The following is a 24,483-nucleotide window of genomic DNA, read 5'->3' on the forward strand; positions in this document are numbered from 1 at the left end:
TATATATATATATATATATATATATATACACACACACTCTGAACACATACACACAAATACATTATATACATATATGCAATTATTGATGAAAACCATTTCTGACAGTCTTAATACAATACAAGTAAAATTGGTAGAGTTTGTCTTTTCAATTTTCCTTACTAGAATTTTATTGAAAATATTGAAAGAAACCATATTTTAGGAATTGTAGGAATTCTACCGAATTGTCGGCATTGTATGATTAATTAATTAATTATCAATTAATTTAAATTGATTAATTTAGAATTCTTTCTAGTATGGAAAATTGAAAAGACAAACTTTAAATTGAATAATGCCAACAAATATAAAATGTAAAATTCATACAGTACTGTATATATATACATATATATATATATATATATATGTATATATATGTATATATATATATATATATATTCCCAAAGAATTCCCAAAGTTAATTTTTACAACGTCAAAGTTCATCTTGACAAAGTCAATATTTCCCTATATATACAACAAGGAGCACTGATGATGATTCATTCGGAATCGAAATATGGCCTTATTTGCAGCATGAATTCGAAAAATAAGTTTATTTTGAATTTTAATAAACTAAACGTTCACCAAAAAACTTTAGTGAGAAAAATCGAAAAAACAAACTACAAACATATTAACGCCAAGCATTCGGTAGAATTTATAGAATATTGTAAAAATATATATATATATACATATATACCCGTGATTTAGTCAGTGATTTATTGCCAGACTAAATCACGGAGTATTTCTGCAGAAATCAAAAACAGAAAAAAATATATATACCATATATATATATATACCATGGTATATACATAAATATATATATAATGGTTTATTGATTACACAAAATGTTTGTACGTACGACGCATCCAATCCACCCATCTACGTAGATAGAAAAAGTTGGAGAACGAGGTGCAGACGTTCGTGCTGCAGGCAGAATATTATAATAATTTTTTAACGCAACAATCCCGTTTTATATTATAAAATTTTCTTTCCAATGGAGTTTGAATCTCTCATGACGACTCGCATAGGATCTATATAAATACATATATAATTATAATATTAATTATTTTTTATTGTTATTTGTCTAAATATTAATGCTATTATTATTTTACAGAAAATGATACAGATTACGTACACGCACACGTTCATAAAAGCACATTCATACATTCTTACGTATATGTATGTATTTATTCACATACGTACGTACGTACATACTTACATTCGTACGTTAACATACGTACATTCATCAGTTTCAAACACAATAGTTTGCATTGAACAGGGCAGCAGATTCTTGCAAAACTTCATCAGCTTCTATCTGATGTATGTATGTATGTATGTATGTATTTATGTGTGTGTGTATGTATGTATGTATGTATGTATGTATGTATGTATGTGTGTGTGTGTGTGTGTGTGTATGTGTGTGTGTATGCGTGTGTATGAGTGTATGGATGTATCTATGTTTGTGTGTGTGTGTATATATGCATATATATATATATATATATATATTTGTATGTTTGTGAATGTATGTGTGTGCATGCATTTCATTAAATTCATTAAATTAATAACATGAAATGTAGGAGAATAACAACAGGTAGACAGCAGTAAGTATATGATAGCAAAATTATTAACCACAAAATGATAACAACATAAACGTTGCATAAATATTTTAGGTGGCTCAAAAATAAGATGCATATGAGGAACAAAAAATATTATGAACGACAAAAGATAATATATAGAAGCTTACGATAAAAAATTTTCCAGGAACATTCTCTCCAGATAAATGTGGCAGAATGCAGGGGTCGGATATTTTCATTTGAAGCAAATAGAAAAATAAAGCACCTAGCAGAACATAATAACAATATAATTACATGAGCTGATCATTTCATTTAAGATGTGCATAAATATGTTCATTGTAGTGAAGCACAAGTAGATAGAAGCGTTGCATACATTAATAATGAAACTTAATACACAACTTACAACAACAGTTAAGGTTACTTAAGCAACAACATATAATAATAACAACAACAACTTCATGGTCAATTGATAGTTGCAAAAGTTTTATGATCTGTAGCGATTAAAAGTTAATCTTCTCCAAACGGTATAAATATGAAGACATTTTAATAAAAAAGATTCAGCTATTAAATTTCAAGGACTGACTCGATGAGATAAAAATGAGTGAATGAGTTAATTATGTGCCATCCAACTCCATACATGTTCATCCATCCATCCACCATACATGTTTATTCATCCATCCATGTTCGTCCGACCATCCATCCATTCATCCATCCATCCATCCACCATCCATCCATCCATAAGCAGTGCGTTAAACGATATTTCACTATAATGTTTTCATTATATAATTAATGTTTATTTTTGTTTAATTGGCGTTCTGAAATTATTGTTATTGTTGTTACTATTGTTATTGTTGTTATTGATGACATTATTGCTATTGTTGATGTTTTTGTTCTACTCATTGTTGTTTCATGTTGTTTATATGGAAAACAAACCTCATAACTATAAATAAAAATGAATTTTTAGTTTTGCAGACCTAGCAAAACATTCATTTTAGAATTTCTGCAAAAATTTTTCTATGTTAACAAGATAAATCAACTTAAAGACTACCATGGAGAAAAATTTTTCTTTTAAACTTATAATTAATTGATCCATATAGCCATTTTGTGAAAATTGACACGAATTTTTTTTTCGCACTTTCTGGTAGTTTGTTGGCTATATTTTTTTTTCTAAACTGTCTGCACTTTAATGTCGATATTTTTTCTGATTCAAAGTTTATAAATTTGGAAAAATCCGTAGCCGCTTGAAAAATGGATTCATAATTTCAATCTACTTAAACTTTGCTCAACTCATTGATAAAGTCTTGAACCATCTTTTAGGCTCGGAGTTTATCCATCCCTAACAGTTGTTTGCAAGTATTCAGATGATTGCGTTTTCAAATATTTTCAAAAATAATTGTGCCTTTAAAACAAATCTGAAAAAGCTTTTGCTTTGTTTCGGACATAATTATTGAATTTGTTTGGTGTAGAAATGTGATGCTGAAAATTAATGGACGGTGGGATGTTAACCATTGTGATTGGAAGCATGTTATGTAAATAGATATAAATATATTTGGTTATACTTCTCGTGTAACGATTAACTATTATTTGAAGCTGTCACATATTTCACGATATTGTCACTTGGAAGCTGAGCTGGGAGCCTACTGGAATTTCCAGTTTCTATGCGACAGGCCTGCCTTTAACTTGTTTTTTTGCTATATAACGTATTCAACACAACCATGCTGCATACAAATGTGAATATTTAAAACACAATCTCAGACAGAATAGGATATGGCCACAAACATTTGATCGAAAATTGTATAGCTGACATAGTTGAGAAATCCGAAAAATTTTGAAATTGACTGTATATGGAGTTCTGCCAGGTACAGCAAAGAACGGACAGTATGACAAAATTTCGTAAATTTTGAATTATAGTAAGCGCACATCTAGTGCTGCTCAAAAAATTCTAACAAATTGTATACGTGTTAAATTTTCAGCTGCAGTGTATTTATTACCAACATTACAAAATTGTTATGTCGTTATTAAGAAACATTACCCTTTCAATGCTGATTGTCGTTTTTTAACCGATGTGATGCTGATATTATTTCTTTCTGCATCGCGAAAATCAGACTGCACCATTTTCAAGCAACAATAATAAATGTTTGCTTGTTCGTTCGTTCGTTCATTTGTAAATTTGTTCTTACTTTTGTTCTTATTTTTGTTTTTTGGTTGGTTACTTCGTTTTTCGTTTGATGCTTAGTTCGTTTTTCCATTCGATTACGACTTATAAACAGCAACCAAGTTGACTGAGATGAAAGCAGAAGATGGAACACAACAATTTGTTGAATAGGTATACTTTTGTAGTAACAATCGTTGCTGGAACAAACATTACTTCGACATTTCGTAAATTATTCTTTCTTTTGAAACAATAAACATCAACAAGTGTTATTGCGGAGTTTTATTCAATGATAAGAATATTTGTGCATTTAGTTAGCCCAACTGAACACACGATTAGAAGCATGTACATAAACACAGGCGAAATTTGACAGAAAACATCAAATAAACGCTCGACGATCATAAAGACGCACAAGAAAACACAGCCATACAAACATGAATGAAAACATACAAGCAAAAACACAAACATAATTTTAAATCATGCAAACATACAAGTATAAAAACAATCACGCAGAAATAAATACAAACGTACAACATACAAACAGGCAAACATGCAAACATAAATACAAACACACGCTAACATTTTATTAAAGTTATATTGTGCACTATTATTTCATGAACTTCATTATTTCACCTTTCTTATTTTCATTAGCCTGTTTGTTTTGGAACAATATTTATTGTTACCATCAACATCATTCTCCTCATTATAATTCTCACATCTTTCTCATCATTTATATCAGTTGTAATCCTCATCATCAACAATCATCCCCGCCATCCTTACCAACAACAACATAATGATCGTCATCATCAGCACCACCAACAACAACAACATCAACAACAACAACAATATAATCATCATCTTCCTCATCATCATCGTCCTCATCATCGTCGTAATCATCGTCATCATCACAAACGTTGCTGCTGTTGAAGTCTTAACATATCATTTTATTAACATCAACAACAGCCTTTCACTTCTAAAAATAGATGCAACTTTCAAGATAGGAACGTACAGGCAAACTGAACTACGGAGCTAACCCAGCATATGCAATACAAAATAACATCACGTTGTGCTTTGCATTTGTGCATTACAAGCATAATGTATTTATTGCGTACATCTAGCTGAAATTAATAAACCTACATATATTATATATGTACATATCTATTTATATATAATTATGTGCGTTTTTATTTAGTTATTTAAGGATATAAAAATAAATTAAAAATTTGTTTACCTTCAAACCCTCAGAGTTTGTTGCGTTCAATGATGATTTGTGAATTCGTGACAAAATTAAAAATAAACAATCCAGTCTGAGACAAAAAATTATTATTTTGAAAGTCAAAAAATTTTCTTTAAAACTTTTTGAAGAAAGGATGTTAGGCGGAGTTGGCGTGGGTGCTTCCTTATTCGCGGAGTCTTTCGAATGCAGATTCCAAGTGACTGTTGCGTTGCTAATGGTGGAAAAAACCTACTATTCCGTTTATATTTATGCCTCGTTATTATTAATGTGCATCCCTTGTCAAAACAATAGATTAGCTCAAGGAAGCCTGCTGTGTGCTTTGAAAAATGGGGTGAAACTTTTATATTCGAGTGTCTGAAGATATATGATAATCCAATCAAATTATTAATATTTAAAAAACTTGGTCCCTAATTATTCTAATTCTAGTTAAGTTTTGATAGGAAGTTATGATTTAGACGGAGAGTAAAAGAGAGTCTTTGCTAAAACTACTAGTGAATTTAAGTCATTTATTAGATGAATGGAATTTTTAAAAACATTAATTACGAAGGTTCATGCATTTTATGTTCACGTTTATATATTATATGCATGTTGTGTTCATTATGTGCTCATGCTGAAACATATTCTATTTTATTATGAATAAAAATTGTAACGCGTGTGTGTCTGCGCGTGTACACAAGTTCTCGCGCAATTTCATCTGGTCATCACGCCCGGTGTGGTCCGCGTCACGCCTGTTAAATTCAATACGGGTCAGCGGGACCAGAGAGTTTGCGAAGCACTACCCATGCCCAGTTAGTTGCATGTCTCAAAAAATTTACAAAATCTTGTTAATAACTCGTATCTGAAACTGATGTGAAAAAATGAGGAGCTTTAACTTGGTTGCTACAAAGATTCAAACAAAAAGTTCCAACCAGTGTTGCTGGGCTTAAAAAAAACATAAAAAATAACAAAAGAAATAAAGTTGATTTTATTAACGAATAATTAAACAAGAACGAGCATCGTCAGCCATATTAAAAATCAAGCATGTTACGAAGAAATGTTTTCAAACAATGGAAAATAAAGTTCATCCGTTGTTGCCGCGGAATCGAAGAAGAAGAGGAATTATTTAAGAACATTAACATTAGGAACGACATTAACTGATTTGATCACATTAATCTAAAAATATTTTTAAAAATTTGGCCAGATATGGTAACTAAGAGGTGAACATTATTTAAAAAAACATAAAGAGCCAAAAAATAAACTATGCTTAAATTGGAAAAAATATGACGGGATATGAAATTGATGATAAAAATAAAACAAAGGAGAAGAGATCCAATTTATACTTGCAGAAAGTCATAAAAAAATACATAAGACTTTATATTGCAATGAAAATATAAATAGAGAACTAAATCAACAAAAGAATTCACACAAAACACAAAAAATATTTATGTTAAGAAACATTTTTTTCAAATTTTGGAATGAATTTATTTCAAGTATTGTTTCAAAACAATTAGATTTCGACAACAAATATAAATTATTTTTAAAGGCACATACACACTCTTTTTCATTGGCATACAAACGTAGCATACACACTCACACAATTAATAAGGTAATGCATTAACACGATCGAGCCGAACAACACGCCACACACACACACACACACACGCACACCATACACACACGCACACAAAAAAACACACAAACTCACCGATAACGATGGATTGAATAAAGTCTACACGATATCATTTCAACATAGTAATAAAAAAAATAATCAAAACTTAAGTTAAACACAAAGATGAGATGACATTAAATGGTTATTTATAAGTATTAAATGCTGATGGTATATGAAATTGCAATGAAGAGAACGAGCAAGATACAAAGTGCATGACTTGTTTGAAATGCGATATAATTAAATAAATGAACAAATGAATGAAACATAATGACACCATGCACTGCAAGTAAAAGTTAATAATCTCAAGCATCGTTTCTCAAATTTGCAACAAGGAAGAATAAAATATTGAGTTCAGTAGTATTGTATTGCAATCGAGACTTAGAATATTGAAAATATAATTAAAATGAATAGAATTCAAACAATCACACATGTAAACTTCGCCACCAACGTCACCAACAGAGTAGAGTACATAACTTAACGCAACATCAAATGAAATATCACGACACCAAAGCATGTGATACAGCCGGCCAAGATGATAGCGAACGGTGCACAGTCGCTATAAGGGGTAACTCATAACAGAATTCCAAATATCCAACAATCATATCCAACCAGGTATATCTATCTATCTATCCACCAATCTATCCACATATCTATGAATCATAATAAACAATGTATATCTATCTAGCATCATTTACAATGTACGATGAGGAAGAGATTACTTACAATTATTTATTAAAATTTAAAATGTTTTTCTAACAATTAATTTCCCAAAAATGTTAATAATTTATACTATATTTATAATAATAGAATTTAATGTAATTTACGATACGATTTAAAAATACAATTGCCAATAAATCTGAATTCGTAAGATTAACATTATCTGTAAGAGACATTTATAACAAAGAGTACTCAAGCGACATTCAAATGAAATTATAAATCATTAGCCACTTGAATGCATTCAGACCAGGCCAGCCACCATCATCATCATCATCATGGTCGCCATTTTTTCCTCCCTGTTCAAATCGAGAACTGATCTGACGAGTCCTGGCGCCCCGATGAAATCGACAGCGACCACATTCAGTTTGCATTTGCCGCCGTCAGCCGCCAGCCACTCGCAAATAAGAGGACATGTATCCAAAAATGAAAGTTCTTTCATGTTTCGACGTTTGTCATATCGTCCAAACACCATGCTCATGTCAGGCGACAATACGGCTCTCATCACCTTCAAGCAGTTCGTTCTACCATTCTCTGAATTTTCAGCAAAACAATTGCAATAACAGTCATCGAGGAACAGTCGCAACTCGTCTAGAGATTGCTTTTTAGGCATTGAAACAGAGATGTGGTTGTCAGGCCAGATGGAGCCGCCAAAGATGTGGTTTCTCACGTGGTTATACACATCCTCCGTTGGCATAATGATAATCGCCTGTTTACCGCTCCTCAACAGTTGATTTATGGACGGAAAGATGAAAGAAGTGTGGAACTTGGAGTCAATGCAATCGTGACCGGCCCGGCAACTATCGCAACTTCTCATCTCGTGTCCCTGCTTGTCCCAACAGGCCATCTTTGTGCCAAAAACTTGGAAGAGCATGGTGACGAGATGTTTCTTGTCAGGAGGTTCAACGAAGTAGGAGGGGGTGAGGTGGATGATGACGACTTCCTGAGGTTGCTCCTCGAGGAACAAACGAACTTCTTTCAGGTAGCGCTTCAATTGACCTGGCAGGGTTGTGTTGTATTTATTTCAGTGAAATTTTCATCGTTAAAAAAACAAATTTAATTTCAGCTTAGCCTTATTAAAATTAAATAGTAAATGGTTTTTAGCAGACAATATGAACAAATCTAATCTAATCCATAATGATTTCTATAGACAACAGAAACAAAACCTTAATAACGATGGCATTGAGGATGCCTTTTAGCGTAAAGTTTGTGATGGGAGTAAAAATAAAATAAATAAGCGCAGATCGTTTTAATTAACATAAGAGAGTAGACTAGACATGAAGTTAACATAATGTGGTATCAGACATCAACTATGCATCAAATCATTGTATCAAATCAAGTGCTGTCAGGGCATAAACCTGTCCAAGAAATCTCAAACAAAAACCTTAAAATTTATCTAAGAACATCTCAAAGTTAACTTTCTAGACCCACAGATGTATGCAATGATCAATGAATAAAAAAATTGAATCTAAAATCAATGTCGTATGTTTTCGTACATTTTACGAGTGGATATTTTTAGCCTGGATGTGCTTGGGCCTAAATAAACATTATGGATCCACAACAACAAATAAATATTGATTGCAATTATTTAGTAATTGTTTAAAAATATGTATGTAGACACAGGAAAGGGCAGAAGAAACAAGCGGACATACAAACCAGTGTATAGACCGTGTTCGCCATAGAGTGTGCCCAGCTGTTTTGTTATTCTCATGTCCAAATATCTGATAAGTATGAAATACAAATAATAAATGAAAAATATTCAACAACGTTGATAGAGTTATTAAAACAAACTCGCTATCCAATAAAATGTTTTTTAGTAGTCACCAATGAAATAAATACTGTTCAGTTGGTTTCCCATCAATGTTTAATGAGATGACCTGAGCTGTGGCATGAACAAGCACATCAATCAACACGCCTCTGACCGCGAGCATCAATCAGCTGCACAACTAACTCCACAAATAAGTAACAAAAGGAATCAGCTCAATACGATTACAAAACACACACACACACTTAACCATGAATTATTCTGTCCTGAACATTTGGCCACGCAAGACTAGGCATTAAAATCTAGCATACAATTAAAGTACTAAAAGGTAGTTATAGCAAAAATTCTATCTGAATTAATTCTCAGAAGTGCCAGTTACACACGCGTACCAGCCAGGCACCACACGCATTGCAAGTGGTAGGCGGGAAACTTTTTGCATCAGAGCACCAGTCACTGCAATCGTGGGACCAGGCACCTTAATCATTTGACCATTTTGCAGCTTCATGATTCCTCACGCTGTGCTTTTTTTTCAAACATTGAGGATAATTTACTTTATTTCACGAAAACTTGCTAAATGGATTTTTCTTTGTTATGCTTAAGAAAAGCATAATTTCCTGGTTATGACATTAAACTAACCCTCACTGCCTTGTGAGTGATGTTGGATCATCAAAGGCTAGGCCCACCGCTTATAACTGTGGTTGCATAAGGAAGGGCGTCCTGCGTAAAAATTAGCCAAATAAATTACTTATGATGGAATGGCGTCGAGGGGTATTTCGGTTTCATCATAGGTAGCCAAACGGTAACCCCCGATCTCGGGGAAAATGTCTTCTAAACGTGTGTTGTTGTTGTTGTTGCATGCTTAAGAAAAGCGCTGGCTACTAACAAAATTCATCAAAACTAATTTCAACAAAGTTATAAGTTTGAGAGTTTACTGTAATTTACTTTTTGCCCATTTTACTTATTGCAGAAAGAAAGGCCAGTTGTTTTACTCATTCAAATTAAAATAAATTACTTTCAAATAAACTGGCAATTATTTCACAAAACAGGACAGCTGCTGAAACATGGGAACCCACGCACAGACCAAAAATTTATAAAAAACGAACTACAAATAATCTGCTTTCTGACGATGACACATTTATAAAACATTAAAATGAAAATGTTAAGAAAAGTGATAAGAGGACAGATAAAAATTTATAAACCTGGATCCAGCCTGCAGTTGTTCATACACTGAGAGGTACTGTTTGGGCATCCAAGCCTTCCAAATGTGCTTCATTTGAGATCGGAATCCATTGAAAACAGGTAAGTTTGGAAGTTTTCTGAGAAATTCGGCCATCTCGTAGTTACATTTTGAAAAATCCATGCTAGTCCTCATGTCCCTATCTATTGCTAAGCATATGTGGCTACCTGCGTGTGCAGTGCAGTTCATATATTTGCTGGAAAACTACTTTTTATAATACATGTAAAAACACCACATCTGGACTGTAACCCATTGAAACAAGCAATAAACAAAAATAGTGTAATCACTGTAAGACAACAAAGAAGCTGAAGCTGTGAAATGATATGAATGGTTGTCTTTATAAAAAAAAAGATTGTCATTGAAACCTGGTATACAGAGTTTGGTGAGTGGGAGGTTCTTGTGTTTATTTGGCAGTTTCTTCATCCAATCAGGAAACCTCTCAAACTGGACGACAGATGACTGGGATGTTGCAGTCGACGATGTCTCTATCGTCGTCGTGGAACAATCATCTGGTAGTGATCCACTCGCAGAATTTGGTAACTCAATTTTGGCATTCCACAACATGTCAGAGAACGTTGTATTATTTTCTTGATTATTTACGTCACTTTCTTGATTCTTATTGTCGGAGGCATTGATGTCCTCCGAGATGAAAGTTGCCGTCATCATGAGAGGAGAGGATCTCTCACTACGACTCTTTCTATCGAGCTTCATTTGAGGTGGCACGTGGTTGCTGTTGCAATTGGAATGATTGTTATCAGTGCAATCGCGATTGATGATGTTATGCACTGGAGTTGCAAATTCGTGATCCCTATCCCTCCTGAGGTCAATCTGAGATGAGTTCAAACTTCTTAAAGGATGCATAGGCGATAATTTGAAATCGGTTACGGTGATAATGTCCCTCGCTGGCTGATTAGAGCCATCAGCAAATCGGCCAGACGGGGACGATTTTACAAAATTCTGATGGTTATTATTGTTATTCAACTTCTCGCCCACTCCAAATGACATGATGTGTCTCAAGAGTTTTTCACCATCCACCAACATTCCACCGTGGTGTCTTCTCAGGGACCTGCTCCTCTTTTGCGATAATCTCCTCCTCTCCTTGAACATTCCACCTGAAAGTGAATGTCGATTTTTTAATATCTGAGAACTTTCTTGCATTGTTCTGAATTTCAATTCTGAAAAATCAACTTCAGCTGGTGGTGGTGTGATCGAGGAAGACTGTTTGTTGGAATTAGCAGAGATTAATGATGTGGGAATGTAACTATCGGCTTCTACCCGATTCACAACAAACTTGACAAAAGATGTTGGTTTCAGCACATCACTGATTCCTCCTAATTCAACCATATTCATGTTGTCTTCTTTTTTCACATGATCATGAATACTTCCTGTGCATTTTTCTTCATTGACAAGAACAGCCTCGCCTTGATCCGTTATGTTGAAAGTTTTGTATGACCCTACCAGACTGTTGTCATTTATCAGAGAACTTGTTGCACCACAGGAATTTTTATTTCGAGTGTCAGTACTTTCATTCACATAGCTTTCAGCTAATGCTGTATTATAAATTTTGGTTTTGTTGAATTCTTCATAACTGCCTGAATATAAATTGTTGGTTTTCTCATCGTTTGCTTCCTCTTTTTTCAGTTCAGAATTGATGACAAGTAGAGACCTCTTTTCTGGCTGTTCAAGACTTTCCAGCCTAACAAGTGAGAATTCTTTACAGTTAGCTAAATCAATCAATGAATCTTGTGACTGCAAACTTTTTACTGGTCCTCCATCTTTGTTAAAACACCAAATTGGCTCAAAGTCTGTTTGAACTTCTGCTGTTGTTTTAGATCTTCGAGTCATCAGATGCAACTCTCCTATTTCAATTATCCTACCGATTTGATTTTTAATGAATATTTCCTCATCAACAATGTTGATATTATGTTGCCTCAACTTGGCAGGATTAGTTTCCAGGCTGATGGTGTCAATAGATTCATGGCCAGGACTGGGCAGGGGGCACCTTGTGTCTTCTAAAGCTTCAAGTGATTTGCTATTTTCCACATTAGCTCCACATTGTCCCAAGTACAAGTGCCCTTGACAGTTGTTTCAATATCATCATTAAAAAATCGATAAAACAATAACCTTTGCAATTTAAATTTTAAAAGACATATCTGAGAAGATTTTATTAATAATAAATAGAAAAACCTTATATATATATATATAAAAAAAATAAAAGAGATTAAAAAATCATGTTGTTTAACTTTAATGTAACATTAGTATTAGATATTGAAATAATTTAGATATTGAAATAATTTACATTAAATATTATTATAGTTTTAAATTGAATAAACAAAAAAACAATCAAAATTATCTAAAAGTTCTAGATTCTAAAAAACTAAATAATTAAATTTCAAGATATTGTTGAAAAAATTATACCTAATCCTTTGTTAGTAATGACATTTCCCGTTTTACATTTTTCAATAACAGATTTAGGACCATCATCCTCATCCTCGTTGTTGGATTTGGAATGATTTTTGTTCTTTATGTCACTTGTTTTTTTAATCCTTACCAAAACTAATCTGTGATACAAACTGCTTATGATAATTTCTTCGATGGTGATCATCTCATTGAATAACCATATTCCTCAATTTTAAGTCATTGCTTCACTTTAACAATTAACTTATTATTTAATTATTAAATATTTAATTAAAAATCCAAAAATAATGAAGTCTTTCTTGATGTGCTTCTGTTCCCAATGAAAACTGTGTGTGTCCTTGAATGAAATGAAATGAAGAAAAACTCACAAGTCCAGTTAATATTAACTTTTTATAAAATTTTTAATTTTTTAATTAACACAATGACACTTGAATTTTATTTTCTAAATGCATAATTTGAAATTTAAAATAATAGAACAACTGTGCAAAATAAGAGGTAAGTGCAGAACAAAACTCCAAAAAACCCCACAAAACATTCAACAAAATGCACAACCACCTCAGAATGTCATGTTTACGGTTATCATCAAATTTATGTTAATATCGACCAAAGAGTTGGAAGTGATGATGTTTTTAAAATAAAATTTTGTACAAGACATGCGGATCATCATGTACGCAAATTACATTATCTATATATAGTGATATATAATGATACATCATTGTATTTATATGATATGACCATTGAATTTCATATAAAGAAGGTGAAATACAGCGTTTGGTCTGAATGTTGAACTGGAATCAACCACGTCATCTCATCTTTAACCTGTCTTATGCTATCTCATCTATCTTAAACCTATCTTTTACTTATATAATCTCTCACAACGTATCTTTCATTTTACGTTGTAAACGATCACCCGTTGAAGTTTCCATTTATCAATTAAAATTAGATACGAATTGCAATTCCGGTTTAAATTTCTATATTCCAACTCCATATGACACCTTACTTATATGCATAAGACAGAAAAAATGTAAATGTAAGTAATTAAAATACTGAAATTCTGTCTTTTGTTTGTGTTTAGATTCTAACATTTCAACCAACAAACCATGTATAGTGCACCTAGTCACTCTACAAGTTTGTATACTTAGTACTTACACACTTACACACACTCACATTACTTATACTTACATGAACAAGCACATACATGCACACATACATGGGAACAAACTTACGCACATACATTAACATATACATGATGATTATGAACTAACAACATATCGAAGGAAGGAACCGACCTTGACATTTAAAAAAGAACTTAATTTAGCTTAATTTCGTTGATGATGATGATGTTCGAATGTAACGAAATCCTCGCCCACCACATGCAAAAAGTGTGTGATGCGTTGATTCACGTGTATTTATACATTGTGTGTTTGTTGTAATATATTCTTGTATGTAATATAATAATATCTAAAAAGGAATATTACTAATGATAATTTGAACCAAAATAATAAATGATTAATTACTTATCGAAAAGTAATAAGGTAATTATTTTGAATGTCAAGGTTAGTAAAGATAGCAAAGATTGGCATAAGAAGCATTTTTAATATCCAATTGAAAAATAGATATACCATATATACGCATAGTGGCGGATCAAGAAAACTTTGACGGGAGGGCCAAAATGTAGAAAATGTTTAAATTTTAACAGGGGTGGTCAACATTTAGACGGGGGAGGCCAACATCTGTGGTAGTTTCGTAAAAGTTAGGCTGACGACGACCTTTTTTTGTTCATATGGTCATTTTTTTGGTCATATAAACTTCTTATGTTCGTAATCCAAATCATCAACCAACCTTTCAAGACTTTTTTTAAATTAATTTGGTGACATTTCGACATCATTGTGTCAATAGTCATTATCAAGGTGATGTTCAGTTTAATTTGTTATATATATAATATAGCGACGGTTTATAAAAATTAGCTGATTGAAAAGTTAATGGTTTATATATATATATGTATATATATATATATATCGCGTGGTTTGGTAAGTTTCTCTTTTTGGTTGCTGTGTGAATGATTGAGATGGTATAGCAGGTAGGCAGATATTAGTTGTTTATAAATGTTGATTTTAATTGGTTTCCTTAACAAATATGTTGCTGTATTTATTATTGTTGTTGTTAAAAGAGGTTATCAGTTGTTTATAAGGCTCTCTCTAGTATTAAATCGGTACTTTTTTCATTAATAAATTTTTGTGTTTAAAGGAACCATTACAATTATGAGTGTATATGGGTAAGTTTAGCCGAACTTAGATCTCAAACCAGCAATATTTTGATAGCAATATAAAGAAAGATATTTGTCAACTAAAATGCTTGCGGCAGAGTTTTACTGACATACGTCAGACAATATAGGAGAAAAACACAATGATTATCACCAAAATCATGAATGATTATATATATCCATGACTAAAATACACACATTAAAAGAGATTCATCAAAAATTTGTTTAAAAATTATTTTAAAATAATTTAAAATGATTTTTCTAGATAATTTTTTGAGATATCAGGCAGCATTTATAAGACCGTTCATTACAACAGCCGTATAATAAATTAGTATTTATTTGTGATAAGTCACTTCCTTGAATAAAATATTACAAAGAAATAAACGACCAAGTTTTACTTTGAAAGAAAAATTGTATGAAAGTGTCGAAAGAATAAAAATTGATTTATATCAAATTTTTCTTCATGCATGGTCCTAAAAAAATTTTCTCTTTCGTTTGTGGGACACACGGACGTATCCAACTGTTGTGCTTCTGGTGCTGACTGTCTGAACTCAATTTAATAATAATTAATATTATTAACAGTGTGTTGTTATATATGGTAATAATGGATTATTACTATATATGTCATTAGAGTGAATAACATAAAAATAATAATTAATATTACATCTATGTAAATCAATATTATATAACGTATCAATGTTTACTAATATTGCATAGAAATTAATATATCTCAATAGTATGCAGAGTTTTCATCTATATTAATATATATTTAAATGTATAATTAATCTATATTAACCGCGGCAATGTCTGTATGATTAAATTTAATTAATTACTACAATCTTAATTATTTGTTATCTTCGTTATCTTTGCTATATTTGTAATTTTTGGATTGTGAAAATATCTGGTGTATTAGCGTGTGATTTGCTAGGTATTCGAAGTGAGGTTTGAAGAGGAGTCGTAAATGTGATTCATGTAGTTTAATGGATCAGTTTAGTGTTTCTACTACTGTTGGCATTCGAATAAACGTTCAACAAAGTTTGTGTTTGAAGCAGTTGTGTTCATCTATCGGAAATCTTGAACCTGCGGATAACTTGACGATCGTTGTAAGCTACAACACTGGTGTTGGAAATATAGAGATCTTTGAGGTTATAGCGTTGGTGTTGGTAGTAACGAGCATTTAAATGTTACAACGTGATATTATCATAGAGTGTAATATAATATAGTATAATATAATTTAATATAGAGTATAATATCTAAAAAAGAAGAATTAACATTTTCCTAACAAAAAATGCTTTAGCGCATTCGCACAGCTGGCAACCACGGTAATCCATTTTGTACTCCAAACATTTTTTATGGCATGGATCGTTTGCACATGCTGAAAGTGGATTGATACATTTTAAAATTCAATAAGGAAATCAAAAGATGTACCGTACCTACTCTAGAACAGTCAACATATCAATCGTTAAATTTTGAGAGCTCAAAAATTATTGGCGTCAACAATTGGTTAGAAAATAAATTTTCAGTTAAAATCCACTGGAATAACGTTAAATATTTTTTTAAAAAAGTTTTAAATTTAATTACCTGTTTTTATTTTCAGAACAAAAGTAGCTTAGCGAGAATTTGTAATTACGTTGCAAATGTAAGCTACAAAATTCAGTGGTTCCCAATCTGTAGACGGCGACACTAGGTGAGGTGCGCCGTCGCAGAAAAGTTTTAATAGTTAGTTATTGATGAAAATAAAACGCCTTTAAATTTCGAACTTTTTAATTTTCAATCTTAAAAGTGAAAATTTATTTTTTTATTTGTTTCAATTGCGTATTTCTAAATCAAAAATACAAAATATCATCTTGCATTTTTTCATGAGATTTCTTAACAGTTATTCTTAAAAAATTTTCATAAACCTTGCAAAAACTTTTTGACTCAACTTTAAAAATTGTTAATAATATAAACCCCAGTCGCTTAAACATGTTTTATCAAAAATGCATGCATTTGTAGTCGAGAAGGGAAGTTTAATCGTCATATTAACTTTCAAAATGATTTTTACATTTACTGAGTGAAATTTGTTTTTTTTTATTCTTTCCTATTGTCGATAAAATGTATAGGGTAACGAGCGTTTTGAAATAAATATTGGGAACCACTTTAGTACAAAAAACTCAATTACTCTATTTGTGTGAAAAAATAATTTATTGTTCCTTTTTTTTAAGCAAATTTTTCACTATTTTTCAAATTTTAAAATCCTGATTTAAGGCAAACTTAACTGTATTACTTATGAAAAATTTTATTATCATCATCGGAGTCGCATATAAGATTGGTGAATCTTAAAAACATAAAACCAAGAGCTAAGCTTAAAATGAAATACAAAAAAATAATTTATTATTGCAACATGGATATAATATGTATATATATATTTGTTAAATTTATTTAACCATTTTGCATTTATCAACTTTTTTATTATGGACTCAACACAGCATAGTTTTTGACATTCATATTTATTGGGAAATTGTGACATATTAGAAGCTGACAACGTTGTTTCGGCTAAGTAGCCATCATCAGAGCCTAAAACCAATGAAATATAAGAAATTTAATTAAAATAAATGAGAATTAAACGAATTATGTAAATTATTTAGCGGACATGATAGATAAGATATTAAAATAAAATTGGAATTGAAAGTGAAGTTAAAATGGTACCTTGCGAAGGATGTAACCTTAAAGATAAATTTAATACTAAAACATGAAATTAAATAAAAGTTACTAATTAATAAAAGGTAAAATAAATGAAAATAAAACTGGAAAGTTGGAAGAATAGGAAACAAACAATACGTGTGTGATGAATGTGGTGTAATCACTAGTATAAAATATTATGGAACGCTAAGTATATTCTTCACAAATTAGATGCATAACTAAGATTATGTGGTTATGAAATGTATGTAGGAATAAAATAAACTAAAATAAATAAGTTAGTAAATAAAATGAAATACGATAAATGTACTATGAATTATGTAATGAGAATTGAATTTAATTAAGACTGTAATAGAGTAGTTAAAGATGTAAGTGTAGTAGATTTCCGACGTACACTTATAAATTGTGTATTGACCGGTAGAAAGCTGTCTGCCTGCGAATGATATTCATATGGTGGTGATACAGGCAAGTACGGTTGCTCACGTACAACGTTACACAGTAGAGCCTGATCCCGGTATTGAGAAAATAGTTTTAGGATGTGGTCGAAACTGCTTGATTGCTTGTTTAAAGTGGGTTTATGTTTGTTGATATATAGGGCCTCACGGATTTTAAGTCGACCAGGATGCATTTCAGTGTCAAGTATCGTAGTATTCGAATCCAAAATGGTCCTGGTGAGAGGCATATGGTGTTCACTAACCATATGGTTCTTTATTGCATTGTAAGTCTACGAGAGAGAGTAGTACGTGTGTGACCGATATAACTCTCCACAACACTGTGGCATAGGGCACATAAAACGGTACACAACATTTGTCCTCTCTAGCGTAGGTGTTGGTTGATTGTGACTATTCCTTATAACGAGGTTTGATGTACGATTAGTATTGTAATATATGAGTTTTAATTGATTGTTATTGTCGCAGACGGAGATGTTGGATTTAACAATTCGTTTAAGTTGGGTCTCATCCACTTTGTAGTTGTCGTGCATTTGGTTCATGTAATATAACGGTATCTTTGTTTTAGTTGCTATTGTTGGAAGAGTTGTATTGGTTATATTATTAATTTTATGTAAATATTTCTTGATTGTATCGTCGACTATTTTATTGGAGTAGTTGTTGTTAATAAGGAATTGTTTGATGCGAAGTAATTCTGTATGGAATATATTATTATCTGATGAAATTTTGTATGCACGGTTGATGAAATTGTAAATTACGTTATTTTTATATCGGTCTGGACAATCGGATTTATAGTTGAGAACTTGGCCAGAATTGGAAGGTTTAACATATACCATAGTAGTTAGTTGCTCGTCCTTTTGTTCTATCAAACAGTCGAGGAAGGAAAGTCTTTTTTCAATGCTAAACTCTATTGTGAATTTCAGGTGCGAATTATTTTGAAAAATGTTTTGTAGATTATATATATCAGTAACGGTTGAGGAAATGATGAAGATGTCGTCCACGTATCGAGCATATATTAGTGGTTTATTAGTTGAATCAGCGAATATTTTGGCCTCGAGTTCCGCCATATAGAATTCAGCAAACAAAGGGCCTAACGGAGAGCCCATTGCGACACCATCGATCTGCTGATACAACAAACCATCCGGAGCAAGAAAAGGGCTTTCAACGGTACACGACTTAAGTAATTCGATGAGTAAGTTAGGATTATATTATTGGGATATATATATATATATATATATATATATATATCCATGTATTGCAAGGACGGTTTAAAGTTTTTTGTTCTGATATACAACAATACAGAAGTGAGATACTTTTTATGAAAAACTGTTCCACATCCCAATGCTACTTAACAATTTAAAAATTCCTGTCGTTTTTGTCAATTGACAACATTTAAATTTTAATAAAATTGTATAAAAAAAATATTTGATCAATCATATGATCACACTATGAACGTAAATTAACTTTGTAACATTGCGCTTCTTACAAGGGGTGCAGTGAGTGTCGTATTTACAAGGAATAACTTCACATGTTGTGGTGTTAACTGAACATACGAATCCATCTGAACAACTTCTTGCCTGTAAATGTTCATTAGAAATCAGAGATTTAGCCACGAAGAGAAGACAATTTTTTGTATACATTTTGTTATTTTTTTATCCGTTTTACCTTCTATGACTAAAATTTTTAAAATGTGAACTATACCGTTCGTAGTCGGTACATAAATTAGGGTTAAGCAAAAAAAGCGTTGAATGCAGAAAAATTTTCAAGCCAACAACCCAAAAAATTGAGACTATGCAATCATTAACAGTTCATGATCGGCGAGTTAGCTCAATTGCTAGAAGTGCCGTCTCGCTGATTCAAGTACCTACTATCTACCAGAAACTATAAAAACACCATCTGTCCGAAACTCAGACTATCTATCATGATGGGGTGGGTGCTTGTGTACGTCTATCATCGCGTGGTGTAATGTGAATGTTACAGCCTTGGTGGCCCTTAATTTCAACTTACTATAATCATAGAATGATACGCAAGTAATTCTGCGCATGTCAGTGCTCTATTTAAAAGATTAAAAAAGGTTGAACTTTTAATTTATGCTTCTTAATCAATAAAAAGTGAAAATCTTCTGAATAAACTGTAAAACTACTTTATTATAATATATTTTACACTGTTTCATGCCCTAACGCCCGTGTTATAATTCTTTAAATTTCAAATGGAAATCAAAACCTGGCATGGGTCGTAACAAGTGCATGTGATGCAGCCGAACTCGGTTAACATGTGGCCATAGAGACACATGCGGGGACAGTCGTCCTCATCACAATCATATTTCTCTGAATAAGAAAATATTATTTTAACAAGGCACTATCAATTCCTCAACCGAATCAATTGTTTTGAAGATAAAATAGTTGGCACCTCCAAATGATAAACGAATCATGTAAAATACATTCTATGTATTATAAACACTATATATAATATATATAGGATTTTACAATATATACATATATATTTATATTTATAGAACGAATTAGATAAATTTGCGTTCTTTCTGGACTTAGCCAGCACGGCACAAATTCGGGTTGTCAAAGCTAATGAAAATATTTGCAAATTAAGATTGGTACCAATTAAGAAATAAATATATCTAACTTAAAGACTGTGAGCAGATAAAATGAGCGCAAACCATAGCCCGAAACAACATATAGAGAAGTTTCAAAAAACACATTTTTGAAGAAACGTAACATACGACAATTGATCAGTTATTTTAAAATTTAAATGTTTTATAAGATGATGATTAAACTGTTGACACTAACGACGCGTCATTACATAAAACTAATAAAAAAAGAATTCGTTTAAAAATTTCGAAAATTAATCAGTTAAACTTGGCCACAATTCTTGGTAACAATCTGAGGACCATGATTAAACTGAAAGAAAAATAAGATTATTCATTTCAAATATGTTATATAACACAAAAAACCATCCCATTAATTATTTGAAACATTTATTTATTGAACAGTTAGCTAGCGAATCCCTTGCCAAAGAATAAAAATTCAAATAAGCTGAGCGAGGACCGTATAAAAATTCAGCCAACCTTAGTGAAGCAACAACGCCAGCGGGCATGAACTTTCCAGATTTAAAAGTTCGGTAGGACATCAATGAACCCAGAGCTAAACATGTTCCTAGATTGCAGGAAAAACGGTTTTTCGATAAAAGTTTGAAATAAATACATATTAATTGCTAATAAACAAATGTCTGAATAAACGTGAAAATATATAAAGCCATAAAAATATTCCCTTAATTAAATGCCTTGTAACATTAACAATAATAATAATAATAATGTGTCATTTTTATAGTGACCTATATGTAGAGTCAATGGCACTAGGAATAAACTTTTGAACGCACACACACACACAAACACACACAGCATACCCAAAACACATGAGCAATGCATCCTACATAGGTTATCTTTTTATGTTAAATTCAATTATATACTGCAAATAGCAGTTAAGAGTTTTTTTTATTTCTCACAGAAATTTTAATTTAAAAATTTAGCATTCATCTGCATTAACAAAATATATCATGAGAAACTTAGCTTACAAATAAATGGTAGCTTAAACATTGTTAAAGCACTTTATTAAATTTTGGAATATTTAAATTTTGCAAAAAAAACAGCAGTATATGATTAAAAATTAAATCACAAACCAAAAAGTAGAGTGCAATTAGCCGGATTATTAGATGTCATGAGTGCACCACAAGCAGACAGGCCTCCAAACAACAATCCAGAAACAAGTGAAGCCACACTGCCTACAAATTGAAACAATGAAAAAGTAACTGTCAATCCTGATCACGTATTCAACATATCTGAAACATCTAGTCAATATAATTTTTGATAATAAGCAAACACCTCTGCAAACATAACATAGTCTTGTTTAAATCATTTCAAGAATAAAGGTTAAAAAAAAACAAATTAGACCTGCTTTGACATATCCATAAATGCCTCCTGCAGCAATCACCAATGCATAACCAAATGAGATGAAGTCCATTTCAAAATTTGTATTCTCTTTCGAACTCATACCTCTTTAAAGACATGTAATATTTGTAAAGTAAATTAATCAAAAACAGGTTAAAGTTTACACTTTCACATAGTAAACATTACCAGTGTAAAATCAACATATAAAGTTGATCTCTTTATTATTTTATTTTATATTATCAAATAAATTAATAATTTTGTCTTTGTTGTGCATCATTAAGTCCTATTTTGATCATTTTTTCATGTTCGTATTATATACATATGTGTGTATGAATTAATATTAATATAAATAATAAAAAATTGTTACATTTTTAATTTATTATAAAAATTATCTTCAATTACTTACACTATTGCTATTCATTACAATATTATGTCAGTTATAAATTAGCAACATAAGCAGTGATCTGTTTTATATGGGTGTAAATAAAACTTTTATATGATAAAAAAGACATGCACTGGCTTTTATTATTAAAACCTTTGGACTCCTAAATAGATTGCAGTTAATTTTATTATTCATATATTATTATAATGTCACTACATAACAATAATTATTTATACTATACAATACATTACTGAATAAATTAATTTATTTTTATAAAATAAAAAAATTATAATCATTTTTAACATGTGTAATATACCCAGTTTACACTAGTAAACATTTTACATATATTACAAAAAATTACATTGATTAAAAAATTACATCATTTACTAATTTACTTACATTAAATTATTAAAACAACAATTATACTTACATACAATACAAACTGTATTCTGAATTGTATAGTATTTGTATTTTGTACCTAGTAGGTTAGGTAGGTAGTAGTGTAAATAAGTTTCAATTTGTGATTTATTTACTTTTTTATGGCAATAAATAACTAAATGGCATTGTGTAAAAAAATAAAATAAAGCTATTAACGCGAACTAACTGCAGAAACAGACGCAAAATAATATTCAACCCACCAAGCTAAAACTAAAGTGGCGATCTCCGATGATCGAACGTCGTCAGTCGCAAATGGAATCCCTTAAACAATATTGTGGTGCTGAACTTGGCCACAACGACCTACTTGTACATTTTTAAATAGGAGAACGTGAAAAAGAGAGAGACCTGGCTGCTTAACATAGAGCATGTATTCTATATTATATATCTTTATTAAAATCGCATCTATATTAGGTTCTCTGTATTAAAAGCGTAATATGTCACGTCAATGCAACTCTGGCTTCCAATAATGATCTATCATGAAACAATATGATTTAACAAATTTTGCCGTTTTATTCAGTCAACTATGAATCGAGGCTCAACAGTGAAGCAACAAAAATGGTTTAAACATCGATCGCCTTATAGTTGACTCGGTAAAAGTCTAATGAATGCGATGTAGCACGAGCCATAACGAATCAAAACACTTGCATATATATGTATTTGTATAGCATCATATTGTTGTTTATAGTTGTGCTAGTGTGTTATTTAGTCTGTAGCAAAATTACACCCGAATGACTTTCTTATCAGATATATTAATTGAACCTAAATGTCCCGGTTTACGATCGTCTTCTTGTTCTCACTTCTTCTTAACTCGCGTTAAACACTCTTTTGCCAAATCTGCTTTTGCTTTTTCTGGCCCTTTTCTCTGGAACTCTCTACCTACTTCTCTGACTACTTTTCCATCACTTAAGAATTTCAGAGCGGATCTCAAGACCCATCTGTTTTCAAAATTCATTGAGGAGCGCTGTTGAACATCGCGGAAATAGCGCTTTACAAGCTAATTGATTGATTGATTTGAGTTGGATAGAGTGCAGGGCATGGCGACATCAACATTTCTAATTTCATATTTTTTACGTTCCTGGCTTCGCCGTTTGTTTGAACAACGAGTGTTTGGATCCGAAAAATATAAAATAAGGCACAGCTAACACAGAGATTGCCGATCCTTCTCTGATGTAGCTGCAGATGGGTGGCCGATAAATCGAGAACAAAATAAATAACAATGCAGGCACACAGTCGCGTATGTTATAAAGCGTCGTTCGTGTCAGCGACTGTTGATTTATAAACTTATGATTTATACATTTTTAATTTTAATAAAATAGCTCATCAAAAACCTGATTCCAAATTAGAACACGATAATAACTCATTGATACAAACTCTAAAACTTGCCCAATTATATAATTGGCGTCTAGGACATAAAAATATATAGAATGTACAACCTATAGCTAGTTGTATCGAGGTCATTTTTTTCAAGCAGTAAATCGAAGACATGACGTTTGATTGAAAACTTTTGGCTAGTTTACAATTTATTCGTCAGTTGAA

The 24,483-nt window shown here is 31.6% G+C and overlaps 2 protein-coding genes across 2 annotated transcripts; both read right to left on the bottom strand.

Annotated features, from left to right (window-relative positions):
* Nucleotides 1–7,599: 7,599 nt before the first annotated feature.
* HELRODRAFT_169378 (hypothetical protein) lies at nucleotides 7,600–12,962 on the bottom strand (the record flags this gene model as incomplete). The annotated part of the gene is made up of 5 exons (XM_009015199.1): nucleotides 7,600–8,354; nucleotides 9,012–9,076; nucleotides 10,320–10,524; nucleotides 10,723–12,432; nucleotides 12,776–12,962. 5 exons carry the CDS (start codon nucleotides 12,960–12,962, stop codon nucleotides 7,600–7,602), a joined length of 2,922 nt encoding a protein of 973 aa, XP_009013447.1.
* Nucleotides 12,963–21,145: 8,183 nt separating this feature from the next.
* Nucleotides 21,146–22,200, bottom strand: HELRODRAFT_75060 (hypothetical protein; the record flags this gene model as incomplete). The annotated part of the gene is made up of 3 exons (XM_009015200.1): nucleotides 21,146–21,336; nucleotides 21,860–21,961; nucleotides 22,131–22,200. The coding sequence occupies 3 exons, from the start codon at nucleotides 22,198–22,200 to the stop codon at nucleotides 21,146–21,148; spliced, it is 363 nt and encodes a 120-aa protein (XP_009013448.1).
* Nucleotides 22,201–24,483: the final 2,283 nt, after the last annotated feature.

Source organism: Helobdella robusta, assembly GCF_000326865.2.
Source record: "Helobdella robusta unplaced genomic scaffold HELROscaffold_15, whole genome shotgun sequence".
In the NCBI taxonomy this organism is placed as follows: Eukaryota; Metazoa; Annelida; class Clitellata; order Rhynchobdellida; family Glossiphoniidae; genus Helobdella; species Helobdella robusta.